This window comes from Diprion similis, chromosome 1 (genome assembly GCF_021155765.1).
Source record: "Diprion similis isolate iyDipSimi1 chromosome 1, iyDipSimi1.1, whole genome shotgun sequence".
Classification (NCBI taxonomy): Eukaryota; Metazoa; Arthropoda; class Insecta; order Hymenoptera; family Diprionidae; genus Diprion; species Diprion similis.
Window position 1 is genome coordinate 6,517,714 of NC_060105.1, and position 23,615 is coordinate 6,541,328.

At 42.8% G+C, this 23,615-nt stretch overlaps 1 protein-coding gene across 1 annotated transcript; it reads right to left on the reverse strand.

Annotated features, from left to right (window-relative positions):
• Positions 1-629: 629 nt before the first annotated feature.
• LOC124406226 (chromatin modification-related protein eaf-1-like) lies at positions 630-4,504 on the reverse strand. Its single transcript, XM_046881582.1, has 2 exons — positions 4,358-4,504; positions 630-1,846 (listed from the first exon to the last, which is right to left on the reverse strand). Exons 1-2 carry the CDS (start codon positions 4,373-4,375, stop codon positions 815-817), a joined length of 1,050 nt encoding a protein of 349 aa, XP_046737538.1. The 5' UTR covers positions 4,376-4,504; the 3' UTR covers positions 630-814.
• Positions 4,505-23,615: the final 19,111 nt, after the last annotated feature.

Consider the following 23,615-nt stretch of genomic DNA (forward strand, 5'->3'; position numbering starts at 1 on the left):
AGTAATACAAATTAATTGAGAATTATGTCTTTTTCTTCATAACAACATTTCTCAGCTTTCGCCGCTGCGGAATTTGTGCGTGAAACCGGAACGTCCGTTTGTATATATGCATCGTTTCAGTCGGCGAATAATTAAATAAGTTATACTATGGCCCGGGAATCAGCCTCCTTAAATTCACAGTTGCATAATTCATTTTCACCCCATTCTCAGTAGTAAATTATTTTATTCGGGAAACGGTATTATGGCATACGAAAAGAGTATAATTATTCTTGTACGTACATACATAGTCATGGCGTGCAACGACGCCAAGATTTTACACACAGAAATTACACGGGTATAAGCTATCCTTTTGAGAAAGCTGGACGCAAATACGCGTCGTTGTGCAATTCATATAGCTTGTCTTAGAAATTCTTTTGAGTCAGAATATCTGCCGCACAGTGTGTCTTGACGTCTGAAGAAACTTTTCGCAAGTCTAACCAACACGCGGTGGACTGTCAACATTTTATCAATTTCATTATCCAGTCAGTGAGCTATGGATAATTACGTAGATATTGTCGTATAGCTATGTTAATTCGTATAAATTGTAAAGGGAAAAAAGGATAATGAGCATGAGATTGATACTCGGAAAATACGTTCGTTTTCTCTTTATTTAGATTTAATTAGACATTAAAATAACCTAGTGACAGACGGGCGAGCTCTGCGAGTATTTCGGTGGCAAGATCGCGAGACGCAATTAGCGGGGTCCTCGCCAGCCGCTCAAAGCTCCAAAGAAGCATCCCATTGGCTCTCCTCGACGCGAGCCCGTCCTTCGATTCTAGTAATAGCCGAAGCTGATGTCGTGAAGCGGAGCAGCGCCGCCCTGCGGAAGCGCGTAGTCTCTTGCGAGTTGGTCGAGGATTCCGCCGCCTTGGCTGCGGGCCTGAGATTGGGGCCTGGAGGCAGGGAGCGGTGCTGGGCTAAACTGAACGGGACCCTGCGCGTTGAACTGGGGGCGAACGGGTTCAGGTTCCTCGTAGGCTTGGGCCTGGTGGACGGGGGCGGGTCTGGTGGCGTAGCCGATTTCCTGGCGGCTCTGGGGCAGCGAGGCGGGGGCGGCATGGGCGAAGACGGGAGCCTGGGGGGCCTGATGGGTGGGAATACGGGGCCGAGGGTTCTGCTGGGGTGCGTAGATCGCCTGGGTCTGGGCCTGTTGAGGTTGGTACTGCTGGACCGGACTCTGGGGCTGGGGGCGGTACTGCTGCTGGGGCTGGGGTTGGGGCTGGGGGGCGAACTGCGCGCGTTCGTAGGCTTGCTGTTGGCGAAGGGAGGCGGCGGCGGGGGTGGGTCTTGGCTGGGGACGAGCGGGAGCGGGTTGCTGGTAGTCGGAGTAGTCCTGATAGTTGGTGTTGACGTTGTGGAGGCCCTCCTTGTTCGTCGTCTCGTCGACGAGGGTCGGGGGTGCGACGGTGATGCCCTCGCCGGAGGGCTGGAAGCCGTATTTGTTCGCTCCGTACTCGACGACGCGGACCTTCCCCGTGTCGTCTACGAATCCGTACTTGCCCTTGACCTCGCCTGTCGGCAGCTTAGTCTCGATCTTGAAGGAGCCATCACCACCCTCGAAACCGTAGGTGTACGAGCCGTCCTCGTTGTGCCTGTTTATCTGCTTCAGGATCGCCACTGGCGTCGGCTTCGGCGCAGATGGCGCTGATGCTCGCTGCGCAGGCGCCTGCGCTGCCGCATAACTTCGCGGCGTTGGGTGCGCCGGTCGCGGTGATTCGTAATCCGCGTACTCGTCGCCGTACGCATTTCCGCCCTGTTGGTACTGCTGGCCGGATACCAACGCCACGGCCAAGGTCACTATCACTATCTGGAAAAAGAATGAAATGCGGGTTATTGTCCGAGTTGCGAGTGTCATGACGTTTTTTTTTTTTTTACTTTTTAGCAAAGTGACCGTGATTCGTGGTCGAAACGCTATAACTCAGGTGACCTGAACCTGAGAAACCAGCAGGCGCAACTGTGAATAGTATAAAATTTTGAAACTTTACTTTCCACCAAATTGGAATTTCAGTTCTCAACAGCGTTACAAATCATCCAACCGATTCATCAACCATCTCTAATCCTATAATCATCGTCACACTATCACCACTTCAGACTCGTGGCACAGCTACTAGCGCAGTCAGCATTTCTCGAGAAGGTGTTCTTCGCCATCGCATGACCTTGCGAGGTAGCCATGGACAGAGGACCGCGCGCACTTCCCGGGGGACCAGGATTCACGGGGGATTGTAGGGGGTTTTTCATCGAGTTTGAATAGCTTGGTGTCTGGGGCGTTGTACGGCAGCAGATTTTCGGCGCTATTGGAAGTCCGCAGTTGTCGCGACCACCTTGTTGCGCCCTGGGGCATGAGGCTTCGAGCTTCCGACGCTCGGACACGAGGTCTTCGAACCAAAGGTCTCGGCCGCCCTTCAGAAGCAGGTAAGATACCAGGATCAAGAGGCAGTACGTCATCGTCGACGTCGGGGAGAGGAGCTCCCACAGGAAACACGGGATGCTGGTACTCGTCGGGCAGCAGAGGCGAGTCAGCATGTTGCCGTTTGGATTGAACGTATTTCGGATCCTTAAGTGCTAATGTTTTTTTGCATCCTTTTTTTTTTTCTTTCTTTCTATACCCGAAAAGTTTTTGCCACGTATAAATTTACAGGTTCGGCCGAAGACGTGTCGCGACGACAGAAGAGGGTCTTGCGAATTTATCACGGCTACTCCGAGCTTCTCTTCTCGCGCGATTCGGACTTCGTTTATTTTGTTACTTTTTTTTAATCACCATTAACGGTGTTTCACCCCTCTCTTTTGATTAATCCCATTTTCGAGCTTAAAGGTTACCCGTTTTTGGCTTCCGAGACGCGCTTTTTCACCCTCACCTCTAAAGGTTTGCAGTCTTGTTAAAATTATTCCACCGATAGTCAGAACGCACGCGGCCAGCACGAGGCATTGCAGGCCATATTCGAGGCTGACAATTTTTGCAACCAAAAACACGTACATCCAACCCATCGTCGCACCGTTGTCGGGATAATGGGCAACTGCCAATAAAAATCTGCCAAGCAAACGGTTTTGACGAATGGTTATCGTTTTCCGGATACGCCTACTCGATGCCGATTCAAGTGTCGACAAACGATTTTTTGTCATGAATTATTTATTCCCTTCACGCTGCCTGCCGCAGGAAGAACTTGTTCAGCGGATAACATGTTTGAATTTATTTATTGAGAGATTTATAGCGCGCCGTAGAGACTCGGTTAGATTTATTTATCCTCACCCGGTCATTGATTCACCGCGTTTCGTTATTCATCGCGATTGCCGTGTTAGTTTTACTCTTGTTTTAATGCGGTTAATACCACGTTCCACGGTGCTCGCGGTGATCATTCAATTGCGGGGAGCTTTCATAGTCAGGTAAAATAATATATATATATATATATATACATCTAATTGTAGGAGTCATGTACTCGGTACACGGAATGTAAAAGTGAACGAACTTGCGTAAGCTTATGGTCGTGCGCAAGACCGCGACCGATTCGAAGTAAACTACAAGTTATCGTTTTTGCCCATATGTACGCAAAGAGAAACACTTGGACTCGATTCGTCGTGTTAAATTAACTTTCAATCACTCGTTTGCTCAATTCTTACTCGAGGGAGATAAGTAATCTATATCATCGTCTAATGCTAATTTTCAATTTATCAAAAAATTTAGGTGATCGGGTTAAGCAAACTTTGACCAATTCAGGAAACATTTCACATTGACACAGTTTTTCCGTCACCGAAATCCAGTGGTATTTAAATTAAATATTTCACGGTCGCTTATCATATTTTTGGAAAAGTAGCGGATAATCGAATGAACAGAGACAATTTGTGTGTGAATTAACAAGTTTTTCAAATAATGATTTGAATTTTCGAATACTAATTCGATACTGCCAAAAGTTCACCCATAGGTGACTAACAGGCAGAAACGAAATCATTTGACAGAAAATTCTTCTGTTCGTGTACTACACTAAGTCATACGTCAATAGCTGATGATGCTGATCGATCCCCTGTTTTTTTCAATCGAATCTTACAAGGCGTATGAATCTCTACTTTTCTCACTGGTCAAAATTCCTCATACCGATCACCTCAGCTACTTAAAACCGTTCCAACATCATCACTGCGTCCTTCGGATGATAGCATATTGAACGTTCAGCGCTGTGTATATTCCACACAATAATTTTTCACAGTCACACGCGGCGGTTATATGTTGTACATGGCGAATATCTCGCGAGCGGAAGACGTTGGCACACGCGATTAATTGCAATTCACGCTGAGATGGATATACCGGCGACACTAAATTGGTACGTACCGTTGCAAGGGCCCGCATGCTGTCCAGTCTGCCTGCAGTGTATGTGTGTGTTTTTGTGTATTGGCAGCCAGGCTGGAGTATCAGCCTGCAATCGGTCGGGGTCCCCTCATATATACCCTAGACTTCTCCCTCGACCCCGCCATTCCCGCCATCCCCGACGGGTCCGGGGACTTTCACTGTTGCTGTTCGACTCCTGGTTTTGCACCGGCTGCCCGCCCGCTTTGTCACTTCGCAACCGCACTTCGGGCTCTCAATATTGTCACCGGTTCCAGGGTAATCGGTTCGTCGTACCAAATCTCGATGCACTGTCTTGACCGTGGTGTCAGGCCCTTTTTTCCTCCTTAAAATCGAGCCGAGTCATCTAGTGGACCGGTCGTAATTAGCTATCTAGGTGACGAAGAGCTTCGAGGGTTATACGGATGACTTGGCAGTGTTGCTTCTTCTCGGTATCCAAGGAAGCCATCTAATTTCTGTGACCTTTCTGACGCGATCGAACGGTGATAATTAATAATTACACCTCGAGTCCGCAATTGACCCCGATGACGGTCGGTTGTTGCTCACATCGATGGTTCATCCTTGAGCTAATTATTATAACGACGATGCTGAGAGCGAGAGGAGAAATTACACCATACACTATTTTACCATACAGAAAATACTGGTTACGTATTTTTTTATCTAATGGTAGTTTTTAACCTGACATCAATATACTCAAGGCTTGTTGTATGCTGACATTCGTTAGCATACGGACAAATCTGAAATGTAAAGTAGATCTGAAATCGGTGAATTCTTTTACCGCCACCTTCCACTTTCTACACATCCTACGTCCATTAGTTATCGTGAACCGCCTTTTAATTCCCTTATACCCCATGGTTTAAAAATTTCTTGCAAGGTAAGGTCGTCGTCTCTGAAGTAGAAACTACTTGGGCGGTACGTAGTCACTGCCATTTGCTATGTGATCTAACAAACCGGATTTTAAGGCGTTCAATTTATTTAGTTCACTGGCCGCTCCAGTACTTGCAGTATATATCAGACGCGCACTTCCGGCTTGAGTGCGTCGCGACGCGACGCTCGTTATTGTTCCGCCTCAACAACCCTCAGTAATTTCGGTCTTATTTTCTCCTTGCTATTTCCGGTATCTCCGCTAAATAATACAACCTCTTATATGTTCTTCTTCATTGTTTGATTCACCTTCGAGTTTTGGGGCTCGTAATTACTGTCGGGAAAATGTACAGCAGACAGATCAACCGACCGGTAAAAATTCATGGAAGAAAGTAGAACAGGTGAAAATCGCACGTGGTAGGTACCTGCCCACTTGGTAAAGAAATGGTAAAATTCTCGCTTTTTTTCGTTTTCCTTTTGCTTTTAGACGGCGAAAAAAGGCTAGGCAGAAAAAAAAGGGGAAAAAAAACTGTTTTGGCGATAGATCTATATTTACATAAGACAGATCTTACGCCGTCGATATGCGGCCTGGGTTTGATCGAGGCGTGGAGTTAGCGGTACAAGAAAGAGAAAGGACGCTGATAAAAAGACTCGGCGATATTCCACCGACTGACTCGACTCGACAATGCAGTCCTGAGCTGAGCAACTTGTTGGGCAAAGGTCGGCTCGCTTGCTTGGCAGAATGTAGCCTGGAGGGCATCAACGGGTCTCCATGCCAAACCAATTGCCGAAACTAAAAGCTACACGAAATTCACACACACGCCGGGTATATCACGTAACCGCTCTTTGCTGCTCAGATAACGCAGGTACCTACCTTACAGCTGTTACATAGATCTGATTCAAGCCTGCACTTTCTTTGATCAATGTCTTGCGGCTTTCAGCGCCATGACGCTGACTCGTTCTTTGGCCACGGTACCAAAGAAGTTACGACAGAAAAAAGACACAGAGGCTAACTCTGGGTGGCTGCACGTCACACCTCAGTGACGATCACAACAATGGACGTCTGATGTCTATCTTTCATTTCTACGCGCACTTTGACTATTTCACGTGCAAGTGTAACCCGGTTTTTGTGGTCATGCTATAAAAGTGTCCAGAGTCTATGGGGCCCACCAGCCAGTCGTGACCACTGCTAATTATCTATTGTCAGATTTGTACGGCTGGTCTGCCGACATTGAATGCCACGGTTCCTTCGGAGGATCAGGGTGATCGATATAAACTTAGATTATTAGATCTGGCTGACATTCAGATCTAGTCTTATCAGGATACTTATTTGTTAGAATCCTGACTTCGTCAAATCGTGTCTGGGCAACTTATTTCAGCTGATGAATCACCATTAAACGATGATCCCAAGGTTGAATAAATGAATTTTGTTTCAGGAAACTAGCATGTTTGCAAAACGGTTGTCAATTTGGAAGTTCGACTCATTTTAATCATTTCATATCACATAAATTCATATTCCTTGACCAGATAGACTGACAAGGATATAAAGGGCTTTACTTAAGGCCATTCTGGTTCCGTTTATACTATCGTCTAGTGGATCGATGAGACGTTTTTACCTTTAAAGCTCTAGACTTTCCCCACTTTCCAGTACGTATAACATTGAATGCGATTACATCCTAGTTACGTTTAATACCGGTACTTGGATAGCCGCTGTTGACTTTCTTCAGAATGCGTAAGTAATGCGCACGATGCTGTCAGTTTTAATGAACTCTGGCGTAATGATAATTGCAGCAATCGTCGAAGCGCGACATTCGCTCCGGTGTTCTGGTCAGCCATAAGTACTTTTCCTCTGTACACTGTCATACGCACTCACCGTCAAATTTTTCGAATAAAAATACACCGAGTGGAAATAAAATCGTGAGCAACACAATCGCCCCGCCTTTCAAACACGCGTCGAACACGGGTCTGGTCAAGCCAGGAACAACGTTGACGACCTTGATCCGAATTAGTCCGGTTTGCAGAATAAGAGTCTAAAGTCACTCCGGGTATACACATGCCGCATATTTATTTCTCCTACGTGCTTCGCCATGCGATACTTTGGTGTAAATTGAACTCTGGTAAAATCGTAGTACACTCCGCCTGTAGAGCAATGCAACTACACAACTGAAGGGTTTATGTAAAAATCGAAATATTCGTGCATAGTGTCCAGATGAAGAGCCTACGCCTCGGTGCGTGAGGGGAATAACAATTGGCCGATTTCACTTTGACAATTCTGGATCCTCGTATTCACTCTCCTCTTCTCGAATCGTCCGGGATATCATGTTTTCCCTTTAAGCAGTCGAGGCACAAAGCGCCAGACAAAGAGCATGGAACCAGGATCATAAGAGTGCATTTAGCAGTCGTAGGTACCTACATCCTGTTCGAGGCGTGGTGAGATCCTCGAGCTGTAAGAAATCGGCTAGAATTTTATGCCGGGTGAATCAGCCACTAAGGTCGCTAATTATAACCCTTTTACTGAGCAGTTTCATCTTCAGCAGTTCAGGATACTCGGGTTACAGTCTGGGATGGCAATTACGGAGTTGCAGACCTCTCGAGTTTATTTGCTCTGGATATCCGTGTTGGGGGGTTCAACCCGGCTAGTTCTCCGTGACGCAGACCTCGCGGTGACATTGAGAGGAGAAAAATGAAAGGTAGATCTTGGTCTACCAGCTTGGATTCGTTTCCTAGAGACTCGTCCAGCGGCAAGGACGCCACCACGCCTCCAGCGACATATCCGGAGTGGGGAGAGAACGCACGGCTGCTATGACTCGATAAATCAAACCCCCTTTATGACCATTTTGCCAAATTGATCCCGGCTAAAAATTTGTTTTCAATGAATAATAGACATTGGACGGTAACCACGCTTTTCGTCTTAGGCAAGCACCTCGAGGTAGGATGCTTTTTCAATCTTAAACCCTGGTTATTCGTTTAGCGATTGTATTTTTGCAATACGATTGAAAGAAGGAAGCACTGATTGTCTTGTGTCTTCACTTCAGACAGTGTCGGGAGGAGGACTTTAACTAATTTTGTCTTGGTACGACTGAGAATTACTTTCTCTTCTATTCCACTTAACAACATCCATTAGGGCAGATTTCACGGGACCTGATTATTCGGATCATTTTACCGAATAACCGAATTCTTGGAAATTTCTTGTTGAGGATCAGACATGAGTTGCGAAACTTCCTGTACTGTCGGTAGAATGCAAGGCCTGCCCAGCCTTTCTGACACGTTAGATTCCTCGGGCGTTGGGGATACTGTAACGGGGTACAGCTAAGAGCACAACATCGCCTCGTAAAGTCTAGGCAACCCTGACATTTACTTATATAGAGCGACTCGGTTGAATTTAGTATATAACGTATATTTGATGTATGGAGAAACGTCGGCACATTCTGATCATAGAAACCTCAGTCGACTTCTTGGACAGGCGTTGCGCCGCTTTCTGTTTTTATGTAATATGCACGCACGACGTTTGTGTTACTTTGCTCAAGTTGCCACCCCCTCGGTACTCATAACATAACTGTGACAATGTTACGCGACTATTGAAACCGCAAAGAAATCTTTTAGATCGTCTGACATTTCTTTGCTGAAATATTATGCACTGTGTTAATCGCGGAAGAAAACCGACAAGTAGTTCTTGCAAAATTCTTATCGTCAAGCAAAAGCGTTACTGCTTGTCGCACTTTATTACTTAGTCGGGTCATTTTCTTGCCACACGATAAAATGGACTTGCTCATTAATCTGATAAGTAGTTGGACCTTGACCATCCTTGGATATTAACGACATCCTTTTAATGCGAGAAAAAAATTTGAACTTTACTTATCGGTCCCAGACTTGCGATACCTGTTATGTACATATGCGACTTCGAGACATTGTATTGCAATTTTAAACCGAAATGCTCGGTAAAGATTTTTGGTGTCTCTTGTTGCGACGTTTGTTTCTGTTCTCTTATTTTAAACTGTAGAATTTTACACGTGAATAAATAGTCGAGAGCGTCGTGTTTTCCGCATGTTTGATGCATAAGAGACCGGCTGGTTGAAAAATCATATGATATTACAAAGCTGAAACTGTGGGCTGTGAACATGAAACGATTAACTGCGGTGAATTTTAACCATGCAAAATCCATTTGTCTCGTAGAGCAACACAGGATTGCATTTGAAGAATTCAAGTCCAGTATTCGTCAAAATGGAACAGGACTGAATTGGAAGCCATGCAAGCGAGAAATTTTGTTCACAGAACTAATGCAAAAATGGACGAACCCTTCACGAACTGATGAGATTCCAGAGGTATCAGAAACATCATTGGAAACAGAACTTTATCTAGAAATTTTTCATTGTCACTTTCAAATGCGCTTGTAAACGCTTTGTGGGATAAATTTGACTCACTGGGATGCAGGTAAGATATCTGAAACAGAACAGGACTAACGGTCGAGGAAGTACTGGAAAATTTGTAACCAACTTTAGACTGTGCGCAATGGATTTGAATCACGAAATCACGTCGATGGAGTGCATCAAAGAATTGATTTCAACACTTTTCATGGTCGCGAAAATATTCACAAAAAAATCGAAGGTGATTAGTATTACTTTTTTTCGAGCTAAAACTATTTCGTATCAAATTCGAAGTATATGATTCTTTCTTTACTGATTAGACCCTGCGAAGTGCGACATGTAAATCTAGAACAGCTAATGACCAAAAGTTGAAAGAAACAAAAGAAAGTACTGTAAACATTGATTTTTTATTTATTTTGATACAGGTCACATGGGAGAGAGTAAGAACAATATCATACGTCATATACCGTATGGTGAGAAAGCGTCTCGCATCTGCACTTAGGTCGGATCTGAAGATATATTTTCACAGTACATTATTAATATTGATATCTATTTGATATAGTATCTTTCGGTCGCTACTTAGGGCTAATTATACTGCACACGAATATCCACATACATGGATCACTAATCTTAAGTAATGATGATTCAAATATTTGCAGTCCTTTTGTGTCTAACATTATTTCTATTTCTTGATTTGATTAAATGATGTACTGTGACACCGAAGCAGTTGTACTATAATGAGGGCATCTTGAATAAACTGAAACTTTAAGCTATGAATCTGTGATTTTTCTTGCCCACCTGTTCCACAATGCGTCGCAGAATGAATGTATTTGTGCAGATACATTCGATGTTGATAGGTTTGATCTGACATGTGTTTGATTTTCGGAGATGATTCAGCACAGCAGGAAAGCAATAACAAGATGTAGGGAAGCGCAATACCGACAGCTGAAAGAAATTTGAATAACTTGCTCGGTTTTCGGTCGTAACTTTTAATCCGTTGCTCGGAGCGCATCCGGACTGCGCTCAATCGATTCCTCTCGCAAAATAACGTCGGAATAGTGCCCTGAAGAATTAATTGCAGCACTTTTCAAAGTCGTCGAAATTTTCGCAAAAAATACAAAGGGGTTAGCCTTCCTTTTTTTTTGGTCGAAAAATTTTTCGTCTCGGAATCGATTCGTTTGACCTTTTCTAGACTAAATGGACCCCCAGAAACTCAGAAAACCCATCAAAAAGAGCGTAGGAACAACAGCAGAGAAATGGCGATGACAATCGTCAGTTTTTTGGCTGTAACTTTTGATCCGTTGGTCGCAGCCTATTGGGACTGCGCCTAATCGATTTCTCTCGCAAAATTACGTCGGAATAGTGCCCTAGGAGATCAATTGCAGCACTTTTCAGAGTCGTCGAAATTTTCTCAAAAAATACAAAGGGGTTAGCCTTAGTTTTTTTTTTGGTCGAAAAATTTTCCGTCAAGGAATCGATTTGTTTGACCTTTTCTTGACTAAATAGACCCCCAGGAACTCAGAAAACCCATCAAAAAAAGCGTAGGAACAACAGCAGAGAAATGGCAATGACAATCGTCAGTTTTTTGGCTGTAACTTTTGATCCGTTGGTCGCAGCCTATTGGGACTGCGCTCAATCGATTTCTCTCGCAAAATTACGTCGGAATAGTGCCCTAGGAAATCAATTGCAGCACTTTTCAGAGTCGTCGAAATTTTCGCAAAAAATACAAAGGGGTTAGCCTTACTTTTTTTTTGGTCGAAAAATTTTTCGTCCAGGAATCGATTTGTTTGACCTTTTCCAGACTAAATGGACCCCCGGGAACTCAGAAAAGCCGTCAAAAAGAGCGTAGGAACAACAGCAGAGAAATCGCGATGACAATCGTCAGTTTTTTGGCTGTAACTTTTGATCCGTTGGTCGCAGCCTATTGGGACTGCGCCTAATCGATTTCTCTCGCGAAATTACGTCGGAATAGTGCCCTAGGAGATCAATTGCAGCACTTTTCAGAGTCGTCGAAATTTTCTCAAGAAATACAAAGGGGTTAGCCTTACTTTTTTTTTGGTCGGAAAATTTTTCGTCTAGGAATCGATTTGTTTGACCGTTTCTAGACTAAATGGACCCCCAGGAACTCAGAAAACCCATCAAAAAGAGCGTAGGAACAACAGCAGAGAAATGGCGATGACAATCGTCAGTTTTTTGGCTGTAACTTTTGATCCGTTGGTCGCAGCCTATTGGGACTGCGCCTAATCGATTCCTCTCGCAAAATTACGTCGGAATAGTGCCCTAGGAAATCGATTGCAGCACTTTTCAAAGTCGTCGAAATTTTCGCAAAAAATACAAAGGGGTTAGCCTTACTTTTTTTTTGGTCGAAAAATTTTCCGTCAGGGAATCGATTTGTTTGACCTTTTCTTGACTAAATAGACCCCCAGGAACTCAGAAAACCCATCAAAAAGAGCGTACGAACAACAGCAGAGAAATGGCGATGACAATCGTCAGTTTTTTGGCTGTAACTTTTGATCCGTTGGTCGCAGCCTATTGGGACTGCGCTCAATCGATTTCTCTCGCAAAATTACGTCGGAATAGTGCCCTAGGAAATCAATTGCAGCACTTTTCAGAGTCGTCGAAATTTTCGCGAAAAATACAAAGGGGTTAGCCTTACTTTTTTTTTGGTCGAAGAATTTTTCGTCCAGGAATCGATTTGTTTGACCTTTTCCAGACTGAATGGACCCCCGGGAACTCAGAAAAGCCGTCAAAAAGAGCGTAGGAACAACAGCAGAGAAATCGCGATGACAATCGTCAGTTTTTTGGCTGTAACTTTTGATCCGTTGGTCGCAGCCTATTGGGACTGCGCCTAATCGATTTCTCTCGCGAAATTACGTCGGAATAGTGCCCTAGGAGATCAATTGCAGCACTTTTCAGAGTCGTCTAAATTTTCTCAAGAAATACAAAGGGGTTAGCCTTACTTTTTTTTTGGTCGAAAAAATTTTCGTCTGGGAATCGATTTGGTTGACCTTTTCTAGACTAAATGGACCCCCAGGAACTTAGAAAACCCATCAAAAAGAGCGTCCGAACACCAGCAGAGAAATGGCGATGAAAATCGTCAGTTTTTTGGCTGTAACTTTTGATCCGTTGGTCGCAGCCTATTGAGACTGCGCCTAATCGATTTCTCTCGCAAAATTACGTCGGAATGGTGCCCTAGGAAATTAATTGCAGCACTTTTCAAAGTCGTCGAAATTTTCGCAAAAAATACAAAGGTGTTAGCCTTACTTTTTTTTTGGTCGAAAAATTTTTCGTCTGGGAATCGATTTGTTTGACCTTTTCTAGACTAAATGGACCCCCAGGAACTCAGAAAACCCATTAAAAAGAGCGTCGGAACAACAGCAGAGAAATGGCGATGAAAATCGTCAGTTTTTTGGCTGTAACTTTTGATCCGTTGGTCGCAGCCTATTGGGACTGCGCTCAATCGATTTCTTTCGCAAAATTACGTCGGAATAGTGTCCTAGGAAATTAATTGCAGCACTTTTCAAAGTCGTCGAAATTTTCGCAAAAAATACAAAGGGGTTAGCCTTACTTTTTTTTTGGTCGAAAAAATTTTCGTCTGGGAATCGATTTGGTTGACCTTTTCTAGACTAAATGGACCCCCAGGAACTTAGAAAACCCATCAAAAAGAGCGTCCGAACACCAGCAGAGAAATGGCGATGAAAATCGTCAGTTTTTTGGCTGTAACTTTTGATCCGTTGGTCGCAGCCTATTGGGACTACGCTCAATCAATTTCTCTCGCAAAATTACGTCGGAATAGTGTCCTAGGAAATTAATTGCAGCACTTTTCAAAGTCGTCGAAATTTTCGCAAAAAATACAAAGGGGTTAGCCTTACTTTTTTTTTGGTCGAAAAATTTTTCGTCTGGGAATCAATTTGTTTGACCGTTTCTAGACTAAATGGACCCCCAGGAACTTAGAAAACCCATCAAAAAGAGCGTCGGAACAACAGCAGAGAAATGGCGATGAAAATCGTCAGTTTTTTGGCTGTAACTTTTGATCCGTTGGTCGCAGCCTATTGGGACTGCGCTCAATCGATTTCTCTCGCAAAATTACGTCGGAATAGTGTCCTAGGAAATTAATTGCAGCACTTTTCAAAGTCGTCGAAATTTTCGCAAAAAATACAAAGGGGTTAGCCTTACTTTTTTTTTGGTCGGAAAATTTTTCGTCTCGGAATCGATTTGTTTGACCTTTTCGAGACTAAATGGACCCCCAGGAACTCAGAAAACCCATTAAAAAGAGCGTCGGAACAACAGCAGAGAAATGGCGATGAAAATCGTCAGTTTTTTGGCTGTAACTTTTGATCCGTTGGTCGCAGCCTATTGGGACTGCGCTCAATCGATTTCTCTCGCAAAATTACGTCGGAATAGTGTCCTAGGAAATTAATTGCAGCACTTTTCAGGGTCGTCGAAATTTTCGCAAAAAATACAAAGGGGTTAGCCTTACTTTTTTTTTGGTCGAAAAATTTTTCGTCTAGGAATCGATTTGTTTGCCCTCTCCTAGACTAAATGACCCCCCAGGAACTCAGAAAACCCATCAAAAAGAGCGTAGGAAACACAGCAGAGAATTGGCGATGACAATCGTCAGTTTTTTGGCTGTAACTTTTGATCCGTTGGTCGCAGCCTATTGAGACTGCGCCTAATCGATTTCTCTCGCAAAATTACGTCGGAATGGTGCCCTAGGAAATTAATTGCAGCACTTTTCAAAGTCGTCGAAATTTTCGCAAAAAATACAAAGGTGTTAGCCTTACTTTTTTTTGGGTCGAAAAATTTTTCGTCTGGGAATCGATTTGTTTGACCTTTTCTAGACTAAATGGACCCCCAGGAACTCAGAAAACCCATTAAAAAGAGCGTCGGAACAACAGCAGAGAAATGGCGATGAAAATCGTCAGTTTTTTGGCTGTAACTTTTGATCCGTTGGTCGCAGCCTATTGGGACTGCGCTCAATCGATTTCTCTCGCAAAATTACGTCGGAATAGTGTCCTAGGAAATTAATTGCAGCACTTTTCAAAGTCGTCGAAATTTTCGCAAAAAATACAAAGGGGTTAGCCTTACTTTTTTTTTGGTCGAAAAAATTTTCGTCTGGGAATCGATTTGGTTGACCTTTTCTAGACTAAATGGACCCCCAGGAACTTAGAAAACCCATCAAAAAGAGCGTCCGAACACCAGCAGAGAAATGGCGATGAAAATCGTCAGTTTTTTGGCTGTAACTTTTGATCCGTTGGTCGCAGCCTATTGAGACTGCGCCTAATCGATTTCTCTCGCAAAATTACGTCGGAATGGTGCCCTAGGAAATTAATTGCAGCACTTTTCAAAGTCGTCGAAATTTTCGCAAAAAATACAAAGGTGTTAGCCTTACTTTTTTTTTGGTCGAAAAATTTTTCGTCTGGGAATCGATTTGTTTGACCTTTTCTAGACTAAATGGACCCCCAGGAACTCAGAAAACCCATTAAAAAGAGCGTCGGAACAACAGCAGAGAAATGGCGATGAAAATCGTCAGTTTTTTGGCTGTAACTTTTGATCCGTTGGTCGCAGCCTATTGGGACTGCGCTCAATCGATTTCTTTCGCAAAATTACGTCGGAATAGTGTCCTAGGAAATTAATTGCAGCACTTTTCAAAGTCGTCGAAATTTTCGCAAAAAATACAAAGGGGTTAGCCTTACTTTTTTTTTGGTCGAAAAAATTTTCGTCTGGGAATCGATTTGGTTGACCTTTTCTAGACTAAATGGACCCCCAGGAACTTAGAAAACCCATCAAAAAGAGCGTCCGAACACCAGCAGAGAAATGGCGATGAAAATCGTCAGTTTTTTGGCTGTAACTTTTGATCCGTTGGTCGCAGCCTATTGGGACTACGCTCAATCAATTTCTCTCGCAAAATTACGTCGGAATAGTGTCCTAGGAAATTAATTGCAGCACTTTTCAAAGTCGTCGAAATTTTCGCAAAAAATACAAAGGGGTTAGCCTTACTTTTTTTTTGGTCGAAAAATTTTTCGTCTGGGAATCAATTTGTTTGACCGTTTCTAGACTAAATGGACCCCCAGGAACTTAGAAAACCCATCAAAAAGAGCGTCGGAACAACAGCAGAGAAATGGCGATGAAAATCGTCAGTTTTTTGGCTGTAACTTTTGATCCGTTGGTCGCAGCCTATTGGGACTGCGCTCAATCGATTTCTCTCGCAAAATTACGTCGGAATAGTGTCCTAGGAAATTAATTGCAGCACTTTTCAAAGTCGTCGAAATTTTCGCAAAAAATACAAAGGGGTTAGCCTTACTTTTTTTTTGGTCGGAAAATTTTTCGTCTCGGAATCGATTTGTTTGACCTTTTCGAGACTAAATGGACCCCCAGGAACTCAGAAAACCCATTAAAAAGAGCGTCGGAACAACAGCAGAGAAATGGCGATGAAAATCGTCAGTTTTTTGGCTGTAACTTTTGATCCGTTGGTCGCAGCCTATTGGGACTGCGCTCAATCGATTTCTCTCGCAAAATTACGTCGGAATAGTGTCCTAGGAAATTAATTGCAGCACTTTTCAAAGTCGTCGAAATTTTCGCAAAAAATACAAAGGGGTTAGCCTTACTTTTTTTTTTGTCAAAAAATTTTTCGTTTGGGAATCGATTTGTTTGACCTTTTCTAGACTAAATGGACCCCCAGGAACTTAGAAAACCCATCAAAAAGAGCGTCGGAACAACAGCAGAGAAATGGCGATGAAAATCGTCAGTTTTTTGGCTGTAACTTTTGATCCGTTGGTCGCAGCCTATTGGGACTGCGCTCAATCAATTTCTCTCGCAAAATTACGTCGGAATAGTGTCCTAGGAAATTAATTGCAGCACTTTTCAAAGTCGTCGAAATTTTCGCAAAAAATACAAAGGGGTTAGCCTTACTTTTTTTTTGGTCGAAAAATTTTTCGTCTGGGAATCGATTTGTTTGACCTTTTCTAGACTAAATGGACCCCCAGGAACTTAGAAAACCCATCAAAAAGAGCGTCGGAACAACAGCAGAGAAATGGCGATGAAAATCGTCAGTTTTTTGGCTGTAACTTTTGATCCGTTGGTCGCAGCCTATTGGGACTGCGCTCAATCGATTTCTCTCGCAAAATTACGTCGGAATAGTGTCCTAGGAAATTAATTGCAGCACTTTTCAAAGTCGTCGAAATTTTCGCAAAAAATACAAAGGGGTTAGCCTCACTTTTTTTTTGGTCGAAAAATTTTTCGTCACGGAATCGATTTGTTTGACCGTTTCTAGACTAAATGGACCCCCAGGAACTCAGAAAACCCATCAAAAAGAGCGTAGGAACAACAGCAGAAAAATGGCGATGACAATCGTCAGTTTTTTCGCTGTAACTTTTGATCCGTTGGTCGCAGCCTATTGGGACTGCGTCCAATCGATTTCTCTCGCAAAATTACGTCCGAATAGTGCCCTAGGAAATTAATTGCAGCACTTTTCAAAGTCGTTGAAATTTTCGCAAAAAATACAACGGGGTTAGCCTTCCTTTTTTTTTGGTCGAAAAATTTTTCGTCTAGAAATCGATTTGTTTGACCTTTTCTAGACTAAATGGACCCCCAGGAACTCAGAAAACCCATCAAAAAGAGCGTAGAAACAACAGCAGAAAAATGGCGATGACAATCGTCAGTTTTTTGGCTGTAACTTTTGATCCGTTGGTCGCAGCCTATTGAGACTGCGCCTAATCGATTTCTCTCGCAAAATTACGTCGAAATAGTGCCCTAGGAAATTAATTGCAGCACTTTTCAAAGTCGTCGAAATTTTCACAAAAAATACAAAGGGGTTAGCCTTACTTTTTTTTTGGTCGAAAAATTTTTCGTCTAGGAATCGATTTGTTTGCCCTCTCCTAGACCAAATGGCCCCCCAGGAACTCAGAAAACCCATCAAAAAGAGCGTAGGAACAACAGCAGAGAAATGGCGATGACAATCGTCAGTTTTTTGGCTGTAACTTTTAATCCGTTGGTCGCAGCCTATTGGGACTGCGCCTCATCGATTTCTCTCGCAAAATTACGTCGAAATAGTGCCCTAGGAAATTAATTGCAGCACTTTTTAAAGTCGTCGAAATTTTCGCAAAAAATACAAAGGGGTTAGCCTTACTTTTTTTTTGGTCGAAAAAATTTTCGTCTGGGAATCGATTTGGTTGACCTTTTCTAGACTAAATGGACCCCCAGGAACTTAGAAAACCCATCAAAAAGAGCGTCGGAACAACAGCAGAGAAATGGCGATGAAAATCATCAGTTTTTTGGCTGTAACTTTTGATCCGTTGGTCGCAGCCTATTGGGACTGCGCTCAATCTATTCCTCTCGCAAAATTACGTCGGAATAGTGTCCTAGGAAATTAATTGCAGCACTTTTCAAAGTCGTCGAAATTTTCGCAAAAAATACAGAGGGGTTAGCCTTACTTTTTTTTTGGTCGAAAAATTTTTCGTCTGGGAATCGATTTGTTTGACCTTTTCTAGACTAAATGGACCCCCAGGAACTCAGAAAACCCATCAAAAAGAGCGTAGGAACAACAGCAGAGAATTGGCGATGACAATCGTCAGTTTTTTGGCTGTAACTTTTGATCCGTTGGTCGCAGCCTATTGGGACTGCGCTCAATCGATTTCTCTCGCAAAATTACGTCGGAATAGTGTCCTAGGAAATTAATTGCAGCACTTTTCAAAGTCGTCGAAATTTTCGCAAAAAATACAAAGGGGTTAGCATTACTTTTTTTTTGGTCGGAAAATTTTTCGTCTGGGAATCGATTTGTTTGACCTTTTCGAGACTAAATGGACTCCCAGGAACTCAGAAAACCCATTAAAAAGAGCGTCGGAACAACAGCAGAGAAATGGCGATGAAAATCGTCAGTTTTTTGGCTGTAACTTTTGATCCGTTGGTCGCAGCCTATTGGGACTGCGCTCAATCGATTTCTCTCGCAAAATTACGTCGGAATAGTGTCCTAGGAAATTAATTGCAGCACTTTTCAAAGTCGTCGAAATTTTCGCAAAAAATACAAAGGGGTTAGCCTTACTTTTTTTTTGGTCGAAAAATTTTTCGTTTGGGAATCGATTTGTTTGACCTTTTCTAGACTAAATGGACCCCCAGGAACTTAGAAAACCCATCAAAAAGAGCGTCGGAACAACAGCAGAGAAATGGCGATGAAAATCGTCAGTTTTTTGGCTGTCACTTTTGATCCGTTGGTCGCAGCCTATTGGGACTGCGCTTAATCAATTTCTCTCGCAAAATTACGTCGGAATAGTGTCCTAGGAAATTAATTGCAGCACTTTTCAAAGTCGTCGAAATTTTCGCAAAAAATACAAAGGGGTTAGCCTTACTTTTTTTTTGGTCAAAAAAGTTTTCGTCTGGGAATCGATTTGGTTGACCTTTCCTAGACTAAATGGACCCCCAGGAACTTAGAAAACCCATCAAAAAGAGCGTCGGAACAACAGCAGAGAAATGGCGATGGAAATCGTCAGTTTTTTGGCTGTAACTTTTGATCCGTTGGTCGCAGCCTATTGGGACTGCGCTCAATCAATTTCTCCCGCAAAATTACGTCGAAATAGTGCCCTAGGAAATTAATTGCAGCACTTTTCAAAGTCGTCGAAATTTTCGCAAAAAATACAAAGGGGTTAGCCTTACTTTTTTTTTGGTCGAAAAATTTTTCGTCTAGGAATCGATTTGTTTGCCCTCTCCTAGACTAAATGGCCCCCCAGAAACTCAGAAAACCCATCAAAAAGAGCGTAGGAACAACAGCAGAGAATTGGCGATGACAATCGTCAGTTTTTTGGCTGTAACTTTTGATCCGTTGGTCGCAGCCTATTGAGACTGCGCCTCATCGATTTCTCTCGCAAAATTACGTCGAAATAGTGCCCTAGAAAATTAATTGCAGCACTTTTTAAAGTCGTCGAAATTTTCGCAAAAAATACAAAGGGGTTAGCCTTACTTTTTTTTTGGTCGAAAAATTTTTCGTCTAGGAATCGATTTGTTTGCCCTCTCCTAGACTAAATGGCCCCCCAGGAACTCAGAAAACCCATCAAAAAGAGCGTAGGAACAACAGCAGAGAATTGGCGATGACAATCGTCAGTTTTTTGGCTGTAACTTTTGATCCGTTGGTCGCAGCCTATTGAGACTGCGCCTAATCGATTTCTCTCGCAAAATTACGTCGAAATAGTGCCCTAGGAAATTAATTGCAGCACTTTTCAAAGTCGTCGAAATTTTCGCAAAAAATACAAAGGGGTTAGCCTTACTTTTTTTTTGGTCGAAAAAATTTTCGTCTGGGAATCGATTTGGTTGACCTTTTCTAGACTAAATGGACCCCCAGGAACTTAGAAAACCCATCAAAAAGAGCGTCGGAACAACAGCAGAGAAATGGCGATGAAAATCGTCAGTTTTTTGGCTGTAACTTTTGATCCGTTGGTCGCAGCCTATTGGGACTACGCTCAATCAATTTCTCTCGCAAAATTACGTCGGAATAGTGTCCTAGGAAATTAATTGCAGCACTTTTCGAAGTCGTCGAAATTTTCGCAAAAAATACAAAGGGGTTAGCCTTACTTTTTTTTTGGTCGAAAAATTTTTCGTCTGGGAATCGATTTGTTTGACCGTTTCTAGACTAAATGGACCCCCAGGAACTTAGAAAACCCATCAAAAAGAGCGTCGGAACAACAGCAGAGAAATGGCGATGAAAATCGTCAGTTTTTTGGCTGTAACTTTTGATCCGTTGGTCGCAGCCTATTGGGACTGCGCTCAATCGATTTCTCTCGCAAAATTACGTCGGAATAGTGTCCTAGGAAATTAATTGCAGCACTTTTCAAAGTCGTCGAAATTTTCGCAAAAGATACAAAGGGGTTAGCCTTACTTTTTTTTTGGTCGGAAAATTTTTCGTCTGGGAATCGATTTGTTTGACCTTTACGAGACTAAATGGACCCCCAGGAACTCAGAAAACCCATTGAAAAGAGCGTCGGAACAACAGCAGAGAAATGGCGATGAAAATCGTCAGTTTTTTGGCTGTAACTTTTGATCCGTTGGTCGCAGCCTATTGGGACTGCGCTCAATCGATTTCTCTCGCAAAATTACGTCGGAATAGTGTCCTAGGAAATTAATTGCAGCACTTTTCAAAGTCGTCGAAATTTTCGCAAAAAATACAAAGGGGTTAGCCTTACTTTTTTTTTGGTCGAAAAATTTTTCGTTTGGGAATCGATTTGTTTGACCTTTTCTAGACTAAATGGACCCCCAGGAACTTAGAAAACCCATCAAAAAGAGCGTCGGAACAACAGCAGAGAAATGGCGATGAAAATCGTCAGTTTTTTGGCTGTAACTTTTGATCCGTTGGTCGCAGCCTATTGAGACTGCGCCTAATCGATTTCTCTCGCAAAATTACGTCGAAATAGTGCCCCAGGAAATTAATTGCAGCACTTTTCAAAGTCGTCAAAATTTTCGCAAAAAATACAAAGGGGTTAGCCTTACTTTTTTTTTGGTCGAAAAATTTTTCGTCTAGGAATCGATTTGTTTGCCCTTTCCTAGACTAAATGACCCCCCAGGAACTCGGAAAACCCATCAAAAAGAGCGTAGGAACAACAGCAGAGAATTGGCGATGACAATCGTCAGTTTTTTGGCTGTAACTTTTGATCCGTTGGTCGCAGCCTATTGAGACTGCGCCTAATCGATTTCTCTCGCAAAATTACGTCGGAATAGTGCCCTAGGAAATTAATTGCAGCACTTTTCAAAGTCGTCGAAATTTTCGCAAAAAATACAAAGGGGTTAGCCTTACTTTTTTTTTGGTCGAAAAATTTTTCGTCTTGGAATCGATTTGTTTGACCTTTTCCAGACTAAATGGACCCCCAGGAACTCAGAAAACCCATTAAAAAGAGCGTCGGAACAACAGCAGAGAAATGGCGATGAAAATCGTCAGTTTTTTGGCTGTAACTTCTGATCCGTAGGTCGCAGCCTATTGGGACTGCGCTCAATCGATTTCTTTCGCAAAATGACGTCGGAATAGTGTCCTAGGAAATTAATTGCAGCACTTTTCAAAGTCTTCGAAATTTTCGCAAAAAATACAAAGGGGTTAGCCTTACTTTTTTTTTGGTCGAAAAAATTTTCGTCTGGGAATCGATTTGGTTGACCTTTTCTAGACTGAATGGACCCCCAGGAACTTAGAAAACCCATCAAAAAGAGCGTCGGAACAACAGCAGAGAAATGGCGATGAAAATCGTCAGTTTTTTGGCTGTAACTTTTGATCCGTTGGTCGCAGCCTATTGGGACTGCGCTCAATCAATTTCTCTCGCAAAATTACGTCGGAATAGTGTCCTAGGAAATTAATTGCAGCACTTTTCAAAGTCGTCGAAATTTTCGCAAAAAATACAGAGGGGTTAGCCTTACTTTTTTTTTGGTCGAAAAATTTTTCGTCTGGGAATCGATTTGTTTGACCTTTTCTAGACTAAATGGACCCCCAGGAACTTAGAAAACCCATCAAAAAGAGCGTCGGAACAACAGCAGAGAAATGGCGATGAAAATCGTCAGTTTTTTGGCTGTAACTTTTGATCCGTTGGTCGCAGCCTATTGGGACTGCGCTCAATCGATTTCTCTCGCAAAATTACGTCGGAATAGTGTCCTAGGAAATTAATTGCCGCACTTTTCAAAGTCGTCGAAATTTTCGCAAAAAATACAAAGGGGTTAGCCTTACTTTTTTTTTGGTCGAAAAATTTTTCGTCTGGGAATCGATTTGTTTGACCTTTTCTAGACTAAATGGACCCCCAGGAACTCAGAAAACCCATTAAAATGAGCGTCGGAACAACAGCAGAGAAATGGCGATGAAAATCGTCAGTTTTTTGGCTGTAACTTTTGATCCGTTGGTCGCAGCCTATTGGGACTGCGCTCAATCGATTTCTTTCGCAAAATTACGTCGGAATAGTGTCCTAGGAAATTAATTGCAGCACTTTTCAAAGTCGTCGAAATTTTCGCAAAAAATACAAAGGGGTTAGCCTTACTTTTTTTTTGGTCGAAATAATTTTCGTCTGGGAATCGATTTGGTTGACCTTTTCTAGACTAAATGGACCCCCAGGAACTTAGAAAACCCATCAAAAAGAGCGTCGGAACAACAGCAGAGAAATGGCGATGAAAATCGTCAGTTTTTTGGCTGTAACTTTTGATCCGTTGGTCGCAGCCTATTGGGACTGCGCTCAATCGATTTCTCTCGCAAAATTACGTCGGAATAGTGTCCTAGGAAATTAATTGCAGCACTTTTCAAAGTCGTCGAAATTTTCGCAAAAAATACAAAGGGGTTAGCCTTACTTTTTTTTGGTCGAAAAATTTTTCGTCTGGGAATCGATTTGTTTGACCTTTTCGAGACTAAATGGACCCCCAGGATTTCAGAAAACCCATTAAAAAGAGCGTCGGAACAACAGCAGAGAAATGGCGATGAAAATCGTCAGTTTTTTGGCTGTAACTTTTGATCCGTTGGTCGCAGCCTATTGGGACTGCGCTCAATCGATTTCTCTCGCAAAATTACGTCGGAATAGTGTCCTAGGAAATTAATTGCAGCACTTTTCAAAGTCGTCGAAATTTTCGCAAAAAATACAAAGGGGTTAGCCTTACTTTTTTTTTGGTCGAAAAATTTTTCGTCTGGGAATCGATTTGTTTGACCTTTTCTAGACTAAATGGACCCCCAGGAACTTAGAAAACCCATCAAAAAGAGCGTCGGAACAACAGCAGAGAAATGGCGATGAAAATCGTCAGTTTTTTGGCTGTAACTTTTGATCCGTTGGTCGCAGCCTATTGGGACTGCGCTCAATCAATTTCTCTCGCAAAATTACGTCGGAATAGTGTCCTAGGAAATTAATTGCAGCACTTTTCAAAGTCGTCGAAATTTCCGCAAAAAATACAAAGGGGTTAGCCTTACTTTTTTTTTGGTCGAAAAAATTTTCGTCTGGGAATCGATTTGGTTGACCTTTTCTAGACTGAATGGACCCCCAGGAACTTGGAAAACCCATCAGAAAGAGCGTCGGAACAAC